General features: G+C 39.0%; 1 protein-coding gene across 1 annotated transcript in view; it reads left to right on the top strand.

Annotated features, from left to right (window-relative positions):
• The window catches only part of card11 (caspase recruitment domain family, member 11), a 31829-nt gene extending 16862 nt beyond the window's left edge, over positions 1–14967 (top strand). Inside the window, exons 7-25 of the mRNA XM_024271975.2 lie at positions 785–931; positions 1179–1304; positions 1400–1594; positions 1700–1849; positions 3672–3738; positions 3815–3996; positions 4087–4193; positions 4282–4322; positions 4393–4504; positions 4579–4780; positions 4897–5023; positions 7011–7254; positions 7361–7445; positions 7612–7707; positions 7792–7909; positions 11244–11426; positions 13551–13672; positions 14197–14312; positions 14657–14967. Coding sequence (XP_024127743.1) covers positions 785–931; positions 1179–1304; positions 1400–1594; positions 1700–1849; positions 3672–3738; positions 3815–3996; positions 4087–4193; positions 4282–4322; positions 4393–4504; positions 4579–4780; positions 4897–5023; positions 7011–7254; positions 7361–7445; positions 7612–7707; positions 7792–7909; positions 11244–11426; positions 13551–13672; positions 14197–14312; positions 14657–14861 — 2625 coding nt within the window. The 3' untranslated portion in view covers positions 14862–14967. The remainder of the gene's footprint in view (positions 1–784; positions 932–1178; positions 1305–1399; positions 1595–1699; positions 1850–3671; positions 3739–3814; positions 3997–4086; positions 4194–4281; positions 4323–4392; positions 4505–4578; positions 4781–4896; positions 5024–7010; positions 7255–7360; positions 7446–7611; positions 7708–7791; positions 7910–11243; positions 11427–13550; positions 13673–14196; positions 14313–14656) is intronic.
• The last annotated feature ends 2868 nt before the right edge of the window (positions 14968–17835 follow it).

Raw genomic sequence — 17835 nt, 5'->3', positions numbered from 1 at the left:
ATCTCTCGTTTAAACAATATTTTGAATTTTTTTTGTATATTTCATCAAAAGGTTAAAAAAAACAATTTAATAAAAAAAAATTGAAGTTTTCGCCAATTCGTTGATTTAGTCTTAACAAGCTTAAAGTTTAAATTAACACTATCACAGGATGCAATTATGTGAGCAGTGAGAAACACTGCTTGATGAGAAGAAAACACTAAAAAGTTTTCTCAAAAAGAATTGCAAAAAAAACTCAAAAAAAGACAAGAGGAGTGCTGAAATAGATGTCTATTTGACATCCATCTTGCCAGACCGCTGACATTTTAGTTTTTTTCTGACTTGCCAACATTTTGACATTCATGAACCCAAATAATTTGTCCTGAATTGTTCACTGCGATAGACTGGAGACCCGTTCAGGGTGGACCCCTCCTTAGCCCAACAATAGCTGGGATAGGCTCCAGCAACCCATTGACCTCAAAATGGATTCAGATTTAGAAAATGTATAGATATTTTCAAACTGTTTATCCAAGTGTCATACTGACCTCTTGTCTGAAGTGCTGTATTTCGCCTAAAACATAATGACATCCATTCTTTTTCTTTTTTAAAACCAGTTTTCTGGCCACATCCGGTTAGATTGTTAAACTATAAACAGAGAACACATAAAAACAGAAGTATTTTGTTAATAAAATGAAAAAAAAAGATTCTTACAAAGATAACATAGATGATAAAGTATAGCTTTCTTCTGTATTATAATTCCATTTCTAATAGTGAACGTTTGGTTGTATGCTTGTGTTTCCTCTCCTAGCCTGGCCCCTTGCCGGAGTCAGACAAGGCCATTCTTGACATTTTGGAGCATGACAGACAGGAAGCCCTGGAGGACCGGCAGGATCTGGTCAACCGCCTCTACAACCTACATGAAGAAGTCAGACAAGCAGAGGAACTACGAGATAAGGTCACTTACACAAATTCAAGTTTGGGAGTTGATGTGTGAAGCAGAAGAAGAACACACCCATAGAACACAAACCTGTGAGCAATACTCAGGGGAGCATTAGCCTTTATAGAACACACCCTATACAGAAGCCTCATCTCAGGGGTTCGTCTGCAGAAACCGGTCGTCCTTCTGCCTTTGTTTCTCTTCCTCTATCTACCCGTTTATTATCTAGCTAACCTGAATAACACACCTCATGCTGTGTGTGCAGTACTTGGAAGAGAAGGAGGAGCTTGAGCTGAAGTGCTCTACACTTCAGAAGGACTGTGAGATGTATCGGAACCGCATTGACACCATCTCCACGCAGCTCGACGAGGTGGAGAAGGAGAGAGACCAGGTGAGAAAACTCGTACTTTAACGCTCCGCTTTTTGTTACTTTGCCTTAAAAACTGACACCTTTGCTGCTTCTTTACTCTTGCTCCGCTGCTGCAGGCGTTCCGGGCCAGAGACGAGGCCCAGCATCACTTCTCTCAGAGTCTTATCGACAAAGATAAATATCGTAAGCAGATCAGAGAGCTGGAGGAGAAGAGCGATGAACTCCAGATTGAGATCGTACGCAAAGAAGCCAGGCTGGTCACACTGGAGAGTCGGCTTCGACGGGTGTCCAAAGACATTCCCCTGGATCAGGTCAGACTCAAACAAGGACACTTTCAGAGCCAGCCCTAGAAAGGGAATCAATTGATTTTGAGAATGTCTGCTAGAAACTTTCATCCTGTTTCTCTGCTTTTGTAGAGTTTACCGAGGGACTTCCCTCCAGCCATCATCTCCCAGATGGAGGACAGTAAACAGCCTCAGTCAGAATGGTCCAGCGACGAGTCACATGAGGAGAAGTTATCGTCTGAAGGCCATCGACTCATTCGCAGACCAAACCTTAAAGCAACGGTCAGTGAATGTCTTCATGTCTCACATCATCTAAGCTTAAACTGCCAACATCTTAACATCTTTCAATGTTTACAAAAATTATACAATTCTTTGGAACATTTTACAATTCCTCAGTGTTTAAGGTCCATTTTATGTTTGGTGTTGTTTACTGAGTTTCCATAGTGGAGCATGGTGGTGGGAGTATAATGGTTTGAATGATGGGTTAATTAAACAGTATGATTACTTTGTCTGGCGGTAGAGCTTTAGACTACAATAAGACAAATGAAGTCTAAGCTGGAGTATGCACAAACTTCTCCTTCAAAATAAAAGCTTGTTGCAAAACAAAATCACTGGAGCCAGATCATTTCACAACAGAACCCCCACATTTTGTCTCAAAATTTGGTCTCTATGGACTGAGAGGTAGTGTCAGGGAAATTTTCTTAGACCAGGGGTGGGCAAACTACGGCTCGGGGCCATATGCAGCCCGCTAAACCATTTAATCTGGCCCGCCACACTGGAATAAATTACATTGATAATCCATATTAATGTTTTAGATTTCCCTTTAAGTTTGGTGTCTCCCCTTATAGTGCACCACAAATAAACTGAGTTGTGTTTAGGTGCAGAAAGTTATTTTGCAATCTTGTTGTGTTGGAAGATTTGTTGATTTTTCACGTTCATGTGTGTTTTTTAAAATATTTCCGATCATTCCAACATAGCAAACACAACGTTTTCTCAAGTGTGTGTTTTTCCCTGAAAGACAGTGAGCGGTCAGTTCTGAAAAATGTTTTTATATTTTAAAGGGATAAGAGTTTCTAAAACGCTTATTTACACTTTTTTGTGTTAATTATCAGGCATGTTTGTTTAGGAAAGTGAGAAAAAGTCAAGTTTTCTTGAAAAAGATAGTATTAACAGTCTAAGTTCTAGTTCATTTCTCTGAGACGTGAGAAGAGTCTGAAAGAGTGTAACAAGCGATTCGAGGATGATATTTAAAGATTTATGCGTAGTTTAGTTTTAAGCCGTTGTAATTTTAATTTGTGCATTTGCAAATTGTAGTTTTTTAAATAATTTAAATAATTTTAAATAATTTTTGTACTAATGCACAAAAAGTCATAAATCAAGAATTACACACGCACAAATCCAAAGTTACGCACAAATCAAGAATTATACACACACAAATTGGAATGAGTCTATTTTCTCTCCATACTTCAATCATCTGATCTGGCCCATCTGTCAACTTTTAGAACCCTTTGTGGCCCAAGAGTCAAAAGGTTTGCTCTCACCTGACCGAGACAATAAAGACAAACACAGTAAAAGACAAACACAACAACAAGCAGTTTCTTGTGCACAAGGGAGAAACAAGTATTCTGGGGTAATGCCACCATCCTGTTTCTCAAAGAACTGCTTCTTGCTGCTTTGATTGAGAATACAAGTTGAAAAGTTCATTGGGGGTGTTATGTAATAAACATTTTGGGAATGTTTTCAGTTTAAGCAACACCCTTCCTTATCTACTAAGGACATAGTATCCTAAAACCCCCACTCCCATCCTGTTTTGGGGTAGGAAACTGATGCTAAGTAAAAAAAAGGTTAAAAAAAAACAGTCAAAAACATTTTTAAACTGATAAAATAAAAGCTGTTTCTTTCACAGGTAGATTTTACATCATCAATTCTATTGTGTCTTTTTATGATTAAAGTAAGAAGACTGTCTTTGTAAAATAGTTTGTCTTCCTTTTCCTTTACTTTAGCTGAGTTGTTCTGAGACCCAACTGTAGGCGGAGCTATGGAGGGCCAAGGGGGCCTTTAAATATCTAAAATGTACTTTCTTTTTTGTCTTAATCGTCCACAGAGAGCAAAATCTCCAGTTTGTACACTGAAAGACACTCAGTTTACCTCCGAAGGCTGTCAGCGTGCAGGTATGCCACCTTCTCCGTCAGTGCTCAGAAAGCTTTTGAGGAGACTAACCTGCGGCCGTCTCCGCCTCCCATTCAGCCAATCAAGCAGACCTCCTGAGAATTCAGATGCCCTCAGTCCACAACGGAGGCTCGCTCCCCTCGTCGCCGAGCTTCCCGATATCTCCCACTTATCCCGGGTTCACGGGTACCCCGCTCTGCTCCTCACCCTCCCCCTTCCCGCCCTCGTTTCCCCTGTCGGAGCCGTCCAGGCCAAACTTGGTAAGTCTGAGCTGTAGCTGTGCTTTTCTTTTGTGCTTTTAAGGTTGTAATAAACTGCAATTTCAACTTCCTTTTCCCCAAAATCTCCAGCTGCGTAACCGTAACGACAGCATGATGTCTATAGTCGCAGAACCCCCAGAAAAAGCTTCTCTGTGTCGCAGAGAGCGGGAGAAGGAGCACGACTTCTACCCCCGCAGGTACTCAGCAGGAGCCATGTTGCTGAAATAGGATTTTTGTGCTAAAATGATGCAACTTTTAATTCATTTCTTGTTTTATCTGCTCTAGCCTCTCAGATTTTGATAGTGACACCATGGATATTCAAACAGGTAATACACTTTTAAAAACAAATGTGTTTAAATGAATATCTTTTACTTATTGCTGTTTTTTTCCTCGTAGAGGACGGTCCAAACTCTGTGATTTCCTCTTCGTCCTCTCACCAGTCAGAGGGGCTGGACTCGTACGACCTGGAGCAGGTCAACAACATCTTCAGGAAGCTCTCTCTGGAGAGGTACGGGTCAATTGCACATCAATGAACGAGATGTGTTTTCTTCGCTCACGCACGGCTTGTTTGTGTGCTTGCAGGCCATTCCGCCCCTCCCTGTCCTCCTTCTCCAGACTCAGCTCGTCGTTGAAGCCGGTGCAGGAGGTGTCGTTCCTGGGAGACAACCTGCTAAAAGACATCACACTGGTTGGTGGCAACGAAAGCGGGATCTTCATCTCCTCCGTCCAGCCCGGAACAAACGCGGAGAAGGCGGGGCTAAGGGAGGGGCACCACCTCCTGCTGGTATAGAGTTGATTCATCCTACTTTCTTTAAATTATTCTGACTTTGATTTTTGCCTCTTGTGGAGTAATTAACACTTAGTAAAATGATCTCTGCTGTGCTCTGATTGGTGGACCAGCTGGAGGGGTGTGTTCGAGGGGAAAACCAACGCGTTTCATTGGACACCAGCACACAGGAAGAAGCCCACTGGACGCTACAGCACTGCTCTGGACTCATCACGCTGCACTATAGAGCCAGCTTTGATGGTGAGTTAATCCTTTAACATCGAAGCTCCAGTGTTTATGTTCTTGATTTATTCTGTGCTGTGGGTGATTGATTGATGAGAGACAGCTGAGCAGCATCCAGGAAGTGTGCGCCGGGGTTGCTGGGAGATGTAGTGCAGTCAGTACTCTGGAGATGGCTCCAGTCAGTAACCAGAGGGGGAGACAGAGCACTGACTCCTGACAGTCTTATTGTTAAATGCTCACTGTAATCTTCTAAATGTAAATCATGTTAACAGGAAAAAAACACAAATAGTTATCTAATTTAGAGGTGCAAACCACTGGTTTTGAACAGAAGAAATGTATTTATTTCATTTACAGTTTCAGAAATGAGCTAGAAAGTGTCACAGAAAGGTTGACAAAATTTACACAATCAAGAAATCGTGTCCATAGTTCTTAGAGCAGAGGTCTGCAACCTGCGGCTCCACAGCCACATGTGGCTCAATTTATCTCTCCATGGTGGCTCTCTGGATGAAGAAAAATAAAATGATAATATTTTTTTAAGGTAAGGATTACTTAATTAACATTATTTATAATCACACTTTCAGCAGTTTCACCAATCTTGGTATCAAAACGTTCAGCTTGTTCAGAAAATTTACTGCTTGTATTTTTGGTATTTATAAACTTCATAGTTTTTGAGATATTGAACAAACAATGCACCATAGGAAATGAATGAGAAAGTCTTCAAATTGCTAAATTTTAAGTAGATTAACAACAAGCCTTTAAATATATTTATGGGCTATGTTTTTATCTTTAATAGACTTTGGACATGCTTTGGACCTGGTATATCTCCTCCAATTGGGTGTGAAAGTTCATTTAAACTCTGTTGCAGACAAAAAAGTTAAACGTTCCAACGGGAAACGAGGATCTCTGCTCATTTGCAAGTGAATCCTGGTGTGCTCACCACAGGAGGGTCAAAGAGAACTCACTAAAAGAACACAAGTGGCTTTTCATTTTAGGAGAAAATAAAATGACCCACAGCACAAGTATGAAGGAGTGTAAATCACTTTGAGAAATGGCTAGTTTGTGAATAAGACTATTGATACGATAAATGGGTTTAAAAAAAAATCATTGGGTGAATAGTTTAACGGTTATTATGTGATATTTTGGTCCAATTTAGTCTTCAATCTTCAAAAGTGTTGTAAAAGCAGACCAACCTGTTTATTTCATTCAGAACTTTCAGTCAAATCCAACACATTCTCACTCCCAACTATTGATGTTTGGTTAAGGAACCCTCCGTGTCAAAAATTGACTTTTTGGCTGTCCCCAACTCATTTTTTGATGTGCTACCTCCTCCAATTAAATCAAAGGTCCGTTGAAGTTTAAGTCCCACTATTTGTCACGCACCTAAGTGTGTGAAATTTGTTCTCTGTATTTGACCCATCCCCTTGGGGAGCGGTGAGCTGCAGACACAGCTGCGCTCGGCTTGGTGGTTTAACCCCCCAGTCCAACTCCTTAGTGCTGAGTGTCAAGTGGGCACTGGATCACATTTTTAGAGTCTTTGGTATGACTCGGCCGGGATTTGAACCCACGACCTTCCAATCTCAACGTGGACACTCTGCCACAAGGCCACTGAGCTGGTAATTTTGTCAGATGGGGTACCGGTCGCAGACCAAATCTCGGGACGCGGCCGGTACTCTAACCTGGCACCCCAACCCTATCCAGGTCTGCGTCTGGAAACAGTACCGCTTCCAGAACTGGTACCGATCCGCGTTTGGTATGGGGTCAAGGTTAGGGTTAAGATACCAGTACCGGACTGGTACCAGTTTGCACCCCAAAGGGTTGGGAGCCTTGATTTAATTGGAACAGCCGGCACATCAAAAAACAAAGATTTGAGGACACCTGGAACGTCAATTTTTGAAGCGGAGGGTTGTTAACCAAACGTCAATATGAGACGAGTTGGAATGAGAATGTCGTCAAATCAGGTCTTATCGGTAGAGGACACTAACTCTGGGCTGTTTCTGCTCTCCAGCGTATCGGCGTCTCCAGAGGGATCTAGCAGACGGTAAATTAGCTTCTGGTGACTCGTTCTACATCCGAGTCAACCTCAACATCTCCGGACAGGCTGACTGCTGCTCTTTGAGCGTGCGCTGTGATGAGGTGGTGCACGTGCTGGACACCAGGCACCAGGGCCTCTGCCAGTGGCTTTGCTCCCGCGTGGAGCCATTCAGTGGCTCCGACCTGGCCGAGCGTGGCACCATTCCCAGCAACTCACGGTACTTTGCAGCTGTTTGTATACGTCCTCTCTCATGCAGGAGCATTTTTATGAAGGAGTTTTGGCATCCTTAAGTCTTCTCTCTTGGTTTGAATGGATGTTTTCAGAGCTCAGCAGCTGCTGCTGGTTAAGATTCAGAAGTTGGTGTGTCGAAGTGGGAAAGAAGAAATCGAAAGCAGCCGTAACAGCAAAGTAAGAGAACTCCTGGTTTTACATTTGGGCTAAATCTGAAACAATCAAATGTCCTTTCAGTGATTGTGATTTAATTCATTATTTTGTAAGTTCATTTAGATTTTCTTTACTTTTTGCAGCTCTAAAATTCTGAAATTCTTTGTGTTAATCTTTCGGGTCTTTCTAGAACAACTTAGCGCCAGAAGAGAACAGCTCGCCCTCGGATCCCAAAGCCAGTCCACGCTTGTCCAGAGCGAGCATTTTCCTCAGTCAGATTCTGCAGGTATTAAATAAAAAACAATTCCTCTCTCATGAGTTCATGTGAGCCAGAAGAAGCCCTGACTTCTGTTCTCTGTGTGGTTTCTAGTTCGTTGGTAGGGTGGACATCAAATACAAACGAATGAACAGCAATGAGCGCGTGAGGATCATCAACTCTGGCAGCTCAACGCTACCGAGACAGGAACTGGAGATGCTCAAACCTGAAGGTGAGCGCGGAGACAACACTTCCCTTGGATGTAGAGAGGATGACAGACCTCGGTTTGGCTTTAGAACTAGGGATGCCCCGATTCTCTGCTTTAAACTGAACCAAATCATGGAAACAGTGGATCGTTGCACATCCTTACTTTTCACATTTGCATATGTTTACATTGAAAGTGTCAAACAAGCAAACGTGCTGTATTAACTTTATTTTATTTAACAGTGTTTTATTACATTACACCGGCTTATTAAAAGCTAACTGAAAAGTTTTTCTTTTTATTTTTACTTGGTTATTTACTGAGCCCCAAAACGGACATCAATAAAAAAAAGAATTATTGTTAAAAAAAAAAGTTTCTGGTTACTGATAGACCAGATATTCTCTGTTATTTTTTAACATATCAAAAAACAAAAGAAATTTGAAGTTTGAATTGTGGAGAAGGTGAAAGGTGAATCTTTTTAAGATAAAAAAAGTATATATATCAAATTAAAAAGGTCTGATACACATAGCCTGACAGGAAATACAATTTTAGACATTGAGATCAGGGAAATAAACATGCTATGATTGATGGCCTTGATCATTTTAATATTTCCTTTTTAGGTGGTAAGTGTGTTATATTTATAGGGTCAAAATTCTCTGATAGGATTCTGAACGCTAAACATAAAGCCTTCAGTGATACGATGAGAGTAACAGCTGAACAATCTAAAAACTGTCATTCAGCCAGAACCCTGGAGATCAGGTTTTGTTGAGTCCGCTCATGAGTGCAACCTCCTGTCAATCAACCCCGATCCCAATTTTATTCAAATATAAGCTTTAAAAAAATTCCTTATAAATGATTAAAAATAATGCCCTCCCTGTCTGTTGCCCCCTACAGCTGGAAAATAAAGCAAAGTTTTGTTTTTTGTGTGTTATTCTGCAGCAAAGGCTTTTTATTTTGGGGGTGTATTGGCAAGAGTCTGGCTATACGATACGTATTACGATACGTGTTTCACGATACGATACATATTGCGATATATCCCAAGACCATATGTCTATATTCCAAATGAAAAACAAATTTTCACTTTCTTTTTAAGAGTATGACTTACAAACTGAATATCAATATATTTTTGAACCGTAATAAAATGGTAAAATTCATTTTTTCAACTGTATGTTCCACAACGTGGCACATAGTTTCGGTTCGGTACCCCTCCCAAATAAAAACTAAGCAGTACATGTCTCATCATAACAAAACCCAGAGGCTGACTGAACATTTAACATAAGCTGGTTCTGGAGATCTTACTGTCGTTTTGGTCGTGGTGTTGAGCTGCTCAAAGAGGTTCAGTGTGCTTTGCTGCCAACTAGTGGTCGGGGGTTTAGGTGGAAAACAAAAGTAAGACACTGAAGGATGTTCATAAATAATTAATTAGATACTATCTTGTCAGCATTTTTCCTCAATGTATGTATCGCTAAATTAAATATTTTTTCTCTACACCCTTATTTTTAATGTAGAAGGTTTTGAAATCTGCCTCTAGTGGTCTTTTGAGGAACTGCGAAAGAAGGCAAATCCTGGTTGGACGAAATTCTACATAAATTAGTTACAAAATAAAATGAAATACAAAATTAAACACCAATTTGGTATATTGTTTTATATATTTTATTAAGTAATTCATGACTCAAATATAAAGAAAATGAGAAAGGCTCTCAGCCGATGAGTGAAAAATGGATGGATCTCTCAAGGAAGCAGAAAAAAGTTTTAGATGACAAAGAAAAATTGGAGTTTTGTTTATGTGGGAGTTTAGACTTGAGCTGTTAAAAACCAGTGGATTACAGATAGAAAATGAAAGATTTCTAAAAATAAAATGTGAGAGCTAGAAGGGGGTTGAAGTCTCAGCGGAGGTAGAAGGAAACTGTTTGAAGAATAAGATGAAAGCAAATCAAAAATGTCTTTTGAAGTAAACAGAGCTGGAGTGGCTGAAATGTAAAAAAAAAAAAAATACATTTACCGGTAGTTTTCTTTTTGGTGGTGATGACATGCATGTTACATGTTCAAGAAGTAATTCAAGTGTTTGATCACCAAAGAAAAAACTACAGAAGAAGATATGTAAAAACAATAAAACCACAGAAATAACAAATTAGGCAGAAAAAAACAGGTTTCCCTCTTGAAGCTCAAACATGAATGAAACAGTTTATAAGGTCAAGTTTTAGTCTTATATTTATGTCTTTGCTGAGTTGTAAAGAACTTAAAAAAACAGAAGTCAAAGAGGAAATTGACTGATGCAAAGAAAGAGACAGCTGAGGTGTTGACTAGTGCTCTCACGCAATTATTTTTTAAGCAGTTAATTAATTATTTTTTAATGTAACCTGCAAAAAAAATAATTTTTAGGTATTTTCATTGAAATGTGTGACATTGTGTCGCAGTTAAAGATCAAAATACAACTAAAAAAGTTGCTTTATTAAGTTTTTTTATTTATTACAGATGTCCAACCTTTACTTTTACACTATCAAGAGGGATTTTATTTCTATCTTGAGAAATTAAAAAAAACACATCAGGTCATAGTTCTCTAGTTTACCTTTTTTTTAACCATAATAAATATATTTACATACCTTTGCCCACAGTTTATTACAAAAGCAAGACAGTAGAAAAGACTTGAGTGATGTTATAGTTTTGTTTAACCTGTTTGGATAATTGAAGACAGGGATGCAACACAAGATAAAGAGAGAAACAAAAATAAGAAGGAGGAGATGACACACAAGGAGGTAAAACTGGAGGAATTGAACTATTTAGACTTAGTTTCTTTAAATCTTGTTTCATCATCTGGACCAAATCAAGCTCTAAGAGGTGAACATTCCCCATGAAATAAGGTTTTGTTTAACTTCTCACAATGTTCAGCATACTATTTTCTTCAGCTGCTGCAGACTCTTTAACCGTTACCATGACAACGCATCACATCAAATAGCATTCTTTTGTGAAAAACAATTTCAAGCTAAAGAATAATTAGATTAAAGTACTAAAAATGATAAGTTTTTATTAGTTAATTGTAAAAAAAAAAAAAAGGAAAAACGATGACCTGGATCAGGTTTCTATCTAATATTAACAGATTTGATGTGGGGATTTTTAGAAAAAAAATAAGCACAGCAAATCCCTTCTAAAGCAAAGAGGCTTAACGTGGTTTGATAAGAATGACAGAATCCACAGATCAGCAGCACACGGATCCTCCAGGCTCATAACATTCCAAGGTGTTGATGCATGAGGGAGATCAAACCTGTAAATCGAAATGATTTTGCAATGACAGCTCTTTTTATTTAGGCACAAACCAGCAAGCCAATTTTAACTTTATCACCTTGGGTGTGAAATTTCTTTATAGATGCTGCTGACCTAGACAACAAGCTGAGCAGAGGATTGAACCTGATTCCCTACAGTCCTGTCACCCTTCAGCGGACCCAACGAAGACGGCCTGTCCTGTTCGCTCCTGCAACTTTAGCCAAAACCATTATCCAGAAAATTCTTAACATGGGAGCAGCCATGGAATTTGACATCTGCAAAGCAGGTCAGTTTGGGATATTTGAATAAAAAAAAAGGCGACTCATATTTCATTACTCAAAAATGAGTAATGTGTGCAGTTGTAGAATGGATTTCTACTCTGGGTAAGGTGACCCTATTCTTTTTTTAATTCTAAACTCACTACTTGAACCAGGGGTCTCATTTTTAACTTAAGTTGGTCTCAGCTAAACTACAGATTTAAAAAAACATTTAGATTTTACAGTATTTAGTTTTCGCATGAAGCATACATTGTACTGTACACCTGTAGCATAAAATGCTTGCAGCAGACGGTATACAATGGTACCACACATTATTGTATACTGTACACCTGTACCTTATAGGTCTATGCTATGTGTGCACAATGTACAATGATAGCACATCTGTAGCAAACAACGGTGACACAGACATGTAACGTACACCAGTTTAGAACACCTGTAGCATTTTGTTTGCAGCATGCCATTGTGGCACACACAGCAGAGACTTGTAAGATACACTTGTAGTGTGCACTTTTAGCATTCCCTTGTAGAGTACACTTTTAAGGGACATTTGTAGAGTACACTTGTTGTGTACACTTTTAGCGTACATTTTAGCATACACTTGTAGCGTGCATTTTTGTGCACACTTTTATCATACATTTGTAGCATACACTTGTAGCGTACATTTTAGTGCACACTTTTAGCATACATTCGTAGCATACATTTGTAGCATACACTTGTAGCGTACATTTTAGTGCACACTTTTAGCATACATTCGTAGCATACATTTGTAGCATACATTCGTAGCATACACTTGTAGCGTGCATTTTAGTGCACACTTTTAGCATACATTCAGAGTGTACATTCGTAGTGTACACTTTTGGCGTACATTTTAGCATACACTTGAAGTGTACACTTGTAGCTTGCATGTTTAGCGTACACTTGTAGCGTACACTGTAGTGTACACTTTTAGAGTACACTCGTAGCATCATTTTGTAAACAGCATGCACATCCAGCATAGACATGTGGTATAGCCTACATCTGTTGTATACAAATGTGGCATACACTCGTTTGTAGAATACATCTAGAGTTTACACCTGTAGTAATTCTTGGTGGTACATTCATGTAGCATACACTTGTTGCACAAATCATACCGTACACCTGAAGGACACACTGTGCACAGCATACAGTATACAACAGTATAAATATATTCCTAGTATACAATGGTTGCACACATATAGCAAACCACTGTAGCATACAAGTAATAGTCTACAACTGTAGCATACAATGGTGGCACACCCATACACATTAGCATACACATATGGCATACACTCTTGATTTTATGATATCAAATGTTGTGAATTCATCCATTAGGAATGGCACTAAAGATTTTTGCCTCACTTCCATCAAAAAGAGGTCTACATGAATGGAAATCGCAGCATCTCTAGGGGTTGTCCAGATCTTATAAGCCATTACATGCAGCTTTGTCTAACCAGAAGGAATGGTTTCTTACCACTGCCTTCTATTTGTAAACAAATACTTCACATTTACTTGATCCTTTTAATAAAAATGAAGATGATTTAGTCACTGCAGTGAACATAAATACAATGCATGTCTATGGGCATATCGAACTCCGTCTTATGTCTGGTGTGAGCACATTCATTGGACAAAAATGACCTTTTTGTCTTAATTATTAAATAACTGTGCAAACGCATGGGTCCAACTTCCCATGTTACACAAGAGAAGTACGTAGTGACATACATTTTTATAATCCAGCTTCTGAGGCTAATGCAACCCAAGTATAGCTGTGTACCTGCAGCAGTGTGGGAATTCTGCCTTATCGTGGCTATGTTACCATGTTACCATGGAGACTGAACGATGGCAGATGGCCAAACTGACAAACGGTCATGATGACAGTGACCCAGATATTTGAGACACCCCTACATACAGGGAAATCCTTACTCAGAGATTTGATGATGGCAGACCATGTGTTCCAGGTACAAAAATGTGTGTGTTCCTGCTGCAGTAGGAAGGTGAACATCTGGCACGCTGAGATGTGTGACTAAAGTCTCGCTTAAGTTCCTTTGGGTGAAAACCTCAGGTTTCTGTTCCTCACGTTAACAAATGAGTACAGTTCATTTTTTGTGTTTGTGCAGATAAGCTGACCAAAGACGAGTTTCATCTGAAACAGAACGTGGAGCCTTTCATTCACTACAAAGAAAAACAAGCGACATTTGAATGCATCACCAGAGAAAACATTGAGGCTGTTGCTGCCAAAGTAGGTGTTTGCCTTTCTGCATCACGTCACATACCATTTATCTTTTTGCAGGTTTGTACAAATTCTCCGCTTGCATAAACGTTTGGGGGTGGGAGGGAGGATTCTGAAAGAAAGAATAAATCTTCCTCCAGTAATTTGCTGTTACAAACAAGTTTAAACTTGCAAACGTTTAGAAGAGATTCTTGAAAGTGTGGTGGATTCACTGCATTCCAGTTTTAAAGTGGGTTTCCTAAACTAAACTAATAAAGTTAAAAAAGTGAGATTAAAACTGCAAAAGATAAAATTTGACTGCATGCACAACAAAGATTTCTCCCAAACTGAACCAAATATAAAACAGGCAGTAAGTGGTGCACTGGAAACAAAAATCCCGCTTGATTCCTTCTTTAGGGAATTTAGAAAGAAACTTAATGCTACAAAATGCAGTGAAAAAACGACCAACTTTTGCAGAAAATTCAAATTTTTTTAGTTTGTACTCTGCATTGCCATATCTGCCGCTTTCAGGTTGTTTTTTTGCTCTTCATCAGGGGAAACACTGCCTGCTGGAGGCTGAGCTGAGCTGCGTCAAGGATCTACTGCGGAGAGAAATCTATCCAATCATCATTTACGTCAAGATTTGTGAGAAAAACATCAAAAGGCTCAGGTTAGCTTACCCAGCCTCACCATTTATACTTCAACAGAAACCACACACCATTTGTTTTTCAAATATATCCCTTGACCTTCATGCAGGAGGAGCCGATATTGCTGCAGGATCTGTTTTTTATGTCCTTAGAATACAGATTTTATGAGCTATTATAAATAGAATTCTCTCATCATATTTTACAGTAGATTGTGAGTTTAAACGATCACCTCTGCATCTGAGCGTTAGAACAAAGTCTGCAGATCACGGCTGCAGAGCTTTGAGAGGATCTGATCAGACATAGAGCTCCAAATGTTACCACAGTCACCGCAGCAATGCTGCTTCCTTCCTGTTTCCTGTCCACACAGGAAGCTGCCTGTGCGCGTGGAGTCAGAGGAGGAGTTTCTGAGGTTGTGTCGGGCAAAAGAGAAGGAGCTGGAGGGCCTGCCGTGCCTCTATGCCACCCTGGAGCCCGAATCTTGGACGGGGACGGACGATCTGATCCGGGTCATCAAGGACCGGATCATGGAGGAGCAAAGGAAGACTGTTTGGATTGAGCAGGATCTCCTGTAGTGGATGTGGTGCTAGGAACTATAAACTGTTCATCAGGCATCGTTTCATATTTATAGTCAGCCTCAAAAAAATACATTTCCATTTTGAATAAACGCATTGTATATTTTGTAAATGTGTGTTTCAGATTAAAAAAAGCACAAATAAAAATGTTTTTAGCATTTTCAGAAATGTTTTTTTTATCACAGGAAGCTGACAACTATTGTCAATTTTGATCAAAAAAATACTACCCCCTAGTGGCTAAACTTGGGATGACACCTAACTTTTTATGTAGCTACATCTGTCATTATTTTTAAAAGGTAACAAAATCCTAAATCCACTTTTTTTGGCTTTTGACCTTTTTAAATGGGGTTTTAAAAGTGCTGTATGTTAGTCATTGCCAAATTTTTGACAAATTAAAATAAACTTGTTTAATTCTTAAAAATATAGTCAAAACTGCCTGTGTGCTGCCCCCTACAGGCTGAATCGAAGTATTACAGTTGAATTTTGTGATTGATCAAACCATTTAAGTCCCACATCACTTCAGAAGTTCCACGTTAAGATCTGCAGCTCCAGTAATGGTAACAGTCCTGCCCCCCAGCCCCACCCCTCTGACTGGATTTTCACATTTCAGCTGTGGGTGGAGTCAGAGTCCAACTTCCTGTCTGGTTACCCTTTAACAACCTAATTATAAATCCTTCTAAGGTCAAAATTGACCTGCCCTATTTTTTTTTTAAATCGTTTTCTTGTTATAACGAGATAATGAAGAAGCTCTCTCGTTCTCCAGCACAAAGATGCTGAGACTTTACCTGATTCAAGTCTCTTCATTTTGAGGTTAACAAAAATAATAGAGGAAAACGTTGTTTTTAGTCTATTTTTTTAATTTATTAGTGGATCTATGCTCTTCAAACTCCTTAATTCTATCTCCTGCACCAACACCATCCTTTTATTTCTCTAAAACTCCTGAACAAACAGGTTGATTGACAAAACTCGGCTCTGACGAGTGTCCCTGCTTGGTGCATTGACTGAAATCTGCAGCAAAACAAAGCAGTTTATTGGAGAAAAAGCCAAACTCCAGAACTGATCTATACCTAATTCATTGATTTATTAGTGATGACATTTTATCTGACAAATTGCTTTGTTCAGCTGCAGATTACGTAACAAAATGACAAAAGTATTGTAGTGGAAGAGTTGGGCAGAGTGGCTGTTTGGATCTGCTAATGTCTGGACCTCAGTGAACGCAGCAGGCAGAAAAGCTCGTCAGTTTATGAATCAACTTTTTTGTTTGGAGATTTTAGGGAAATAAAAGACGGGGGGCTGGTGTGTGAGATGGAATTAAGACATTTGAGAAGGATAAATTCACCAATAAATCAAAATAGTCTAAAAACAACGTTAGTGAAAATGTTAGTCGAAATTCGTTTTCTAGTTATAACAAAAAAAAAAAAACGATAAAGAAAAAAAAAGTAGGGCAGGCTGTTTTCGGCCTCCATAAGCTCCAGATTGAAAATATAAATTGTTACATCACTGTGAAAGACATTTTTTTTTGTTCTATACTAGTTTAGTACAACATTATTAACAATTTGTGGTTCAAAAACCTTCTAGGGATCCATTTAAATGATGGAGCTAACGGGGATGAATAGTCTGGATAGCAATTCACTGCATCCCTTTGTAATGATTCCTGAACAAATTGGAATCGTCCCAAAATATGTCATTTTCCACTTAAATTAAGCCTCGGTACTGAAAATGTGGAAGCAGCTGTGACACAGATGGGCTGCAGCACGAAACACCAGCAGTAAACCATTGTGCAGACAGCTTTTTCTTTTCCTTCATAGAAGCGCGTGCATGTCTGTCTGCCAAAAGTGATCAGGCCAGATGGGACAGAGGGAAGCTGCATAATCTCATCTGCACGGATAAGCAAGAACACATCAGCTTGTAATTATTTACAATCAGGCTTTAGAAAAATTATTGTATTGCCATCTCCTGTTGGCATTCACTTGGGGAAAATTAAAAAAGTCGTTGGGAAATTAATATTAGAATGATACTAGTCATGCAAAAGCAAAAAGATAGTAACCATTCAAGGAATGCTTGAATGAAAGTAACTATTAAAAAAGTTATTTAAGTATTGAACAATGTTTTTATCTACATGATCTATAATATACATTTTAAACTGAGTCAATTTATGTCCAAATTTACAACTAATGTTGCCACAAGATTAAAAGAAACAGAAGATAAACCTGAAAAATAACAACTTGTTTCAAAGAATCCAAAAGTACCAGGTAGACAATAATTGATTTTGGATTTGTGTAAACATTACAAAGCTACACACTGGTGTAGAGGATCGCATTCTTATCTACCAATGAGAAGACATTGGTTCTACCTTAACACATCTCAGAGGGTTAATTAATGATTCTACTTTTTCTACAGGCATGCTGCGGGTGACAGGTCATAGCAAACACTTAAAGATTAAATTATTTTCTTAAGCCTTTGAGAGTAAACTATATCGATCAATGTGATCATATTTTACCTTTGGGACACGGAACAACATTTTATTTCATTTATTCATTCAAATATTAGTTATTTTTGTGAACTAATTTCTATAACTGGAAGTAAAATGACTCAATCTATAAGGCCCCGCCTTTCGCTCCTAGAGGGTGCCCCTCCTTTCATGACGTCTACATAGAGCTTGCAGCCTCTGCAGTGTCTGTGTTTCACCCATGAAAACAAACATCCACAGTTTTGCATTTCTGCTTTTAGAAGCCCGACATTCACAGACTGAATAATGATGATGGCTAAATGGACCCTTTTGCGGTGAATCAGTCACAAAATGAGGAGAACACCAGATGAAGATTTCAGGATTTATTGAAATGATGAGAACATTGTGTTATGCTCTGATTAGCACTGGCTGTGAACATTTCCGTTCTCTTTGCAGCATCATCAGTCGTCGTGTCAAAAATCCTTTTTGCTTTAATGTGAACCATTTCCTGGAGACAAGCGCACC

The sequence above is a fragment of the Oryzias melastigma genome, linkage group LG8, assembly GCF_002922805.2.
Source record: "Oryzias melastigma strain HK-1 linkage group LG8, ASM292280v2, whole genome shotgun sequence".
Lineage (NCBI taxonomy): Eukaryota > Metazoa > Chordata > Actinopteri > Beloniformes > Adrianichthyidae > Oryzias > Oryzias melastigma.
The sequence above is the reverse complement of the archived record's forward strand: the minus strand, read 5'-3'. Positions and strand labels throughout refer to the sequence as shown.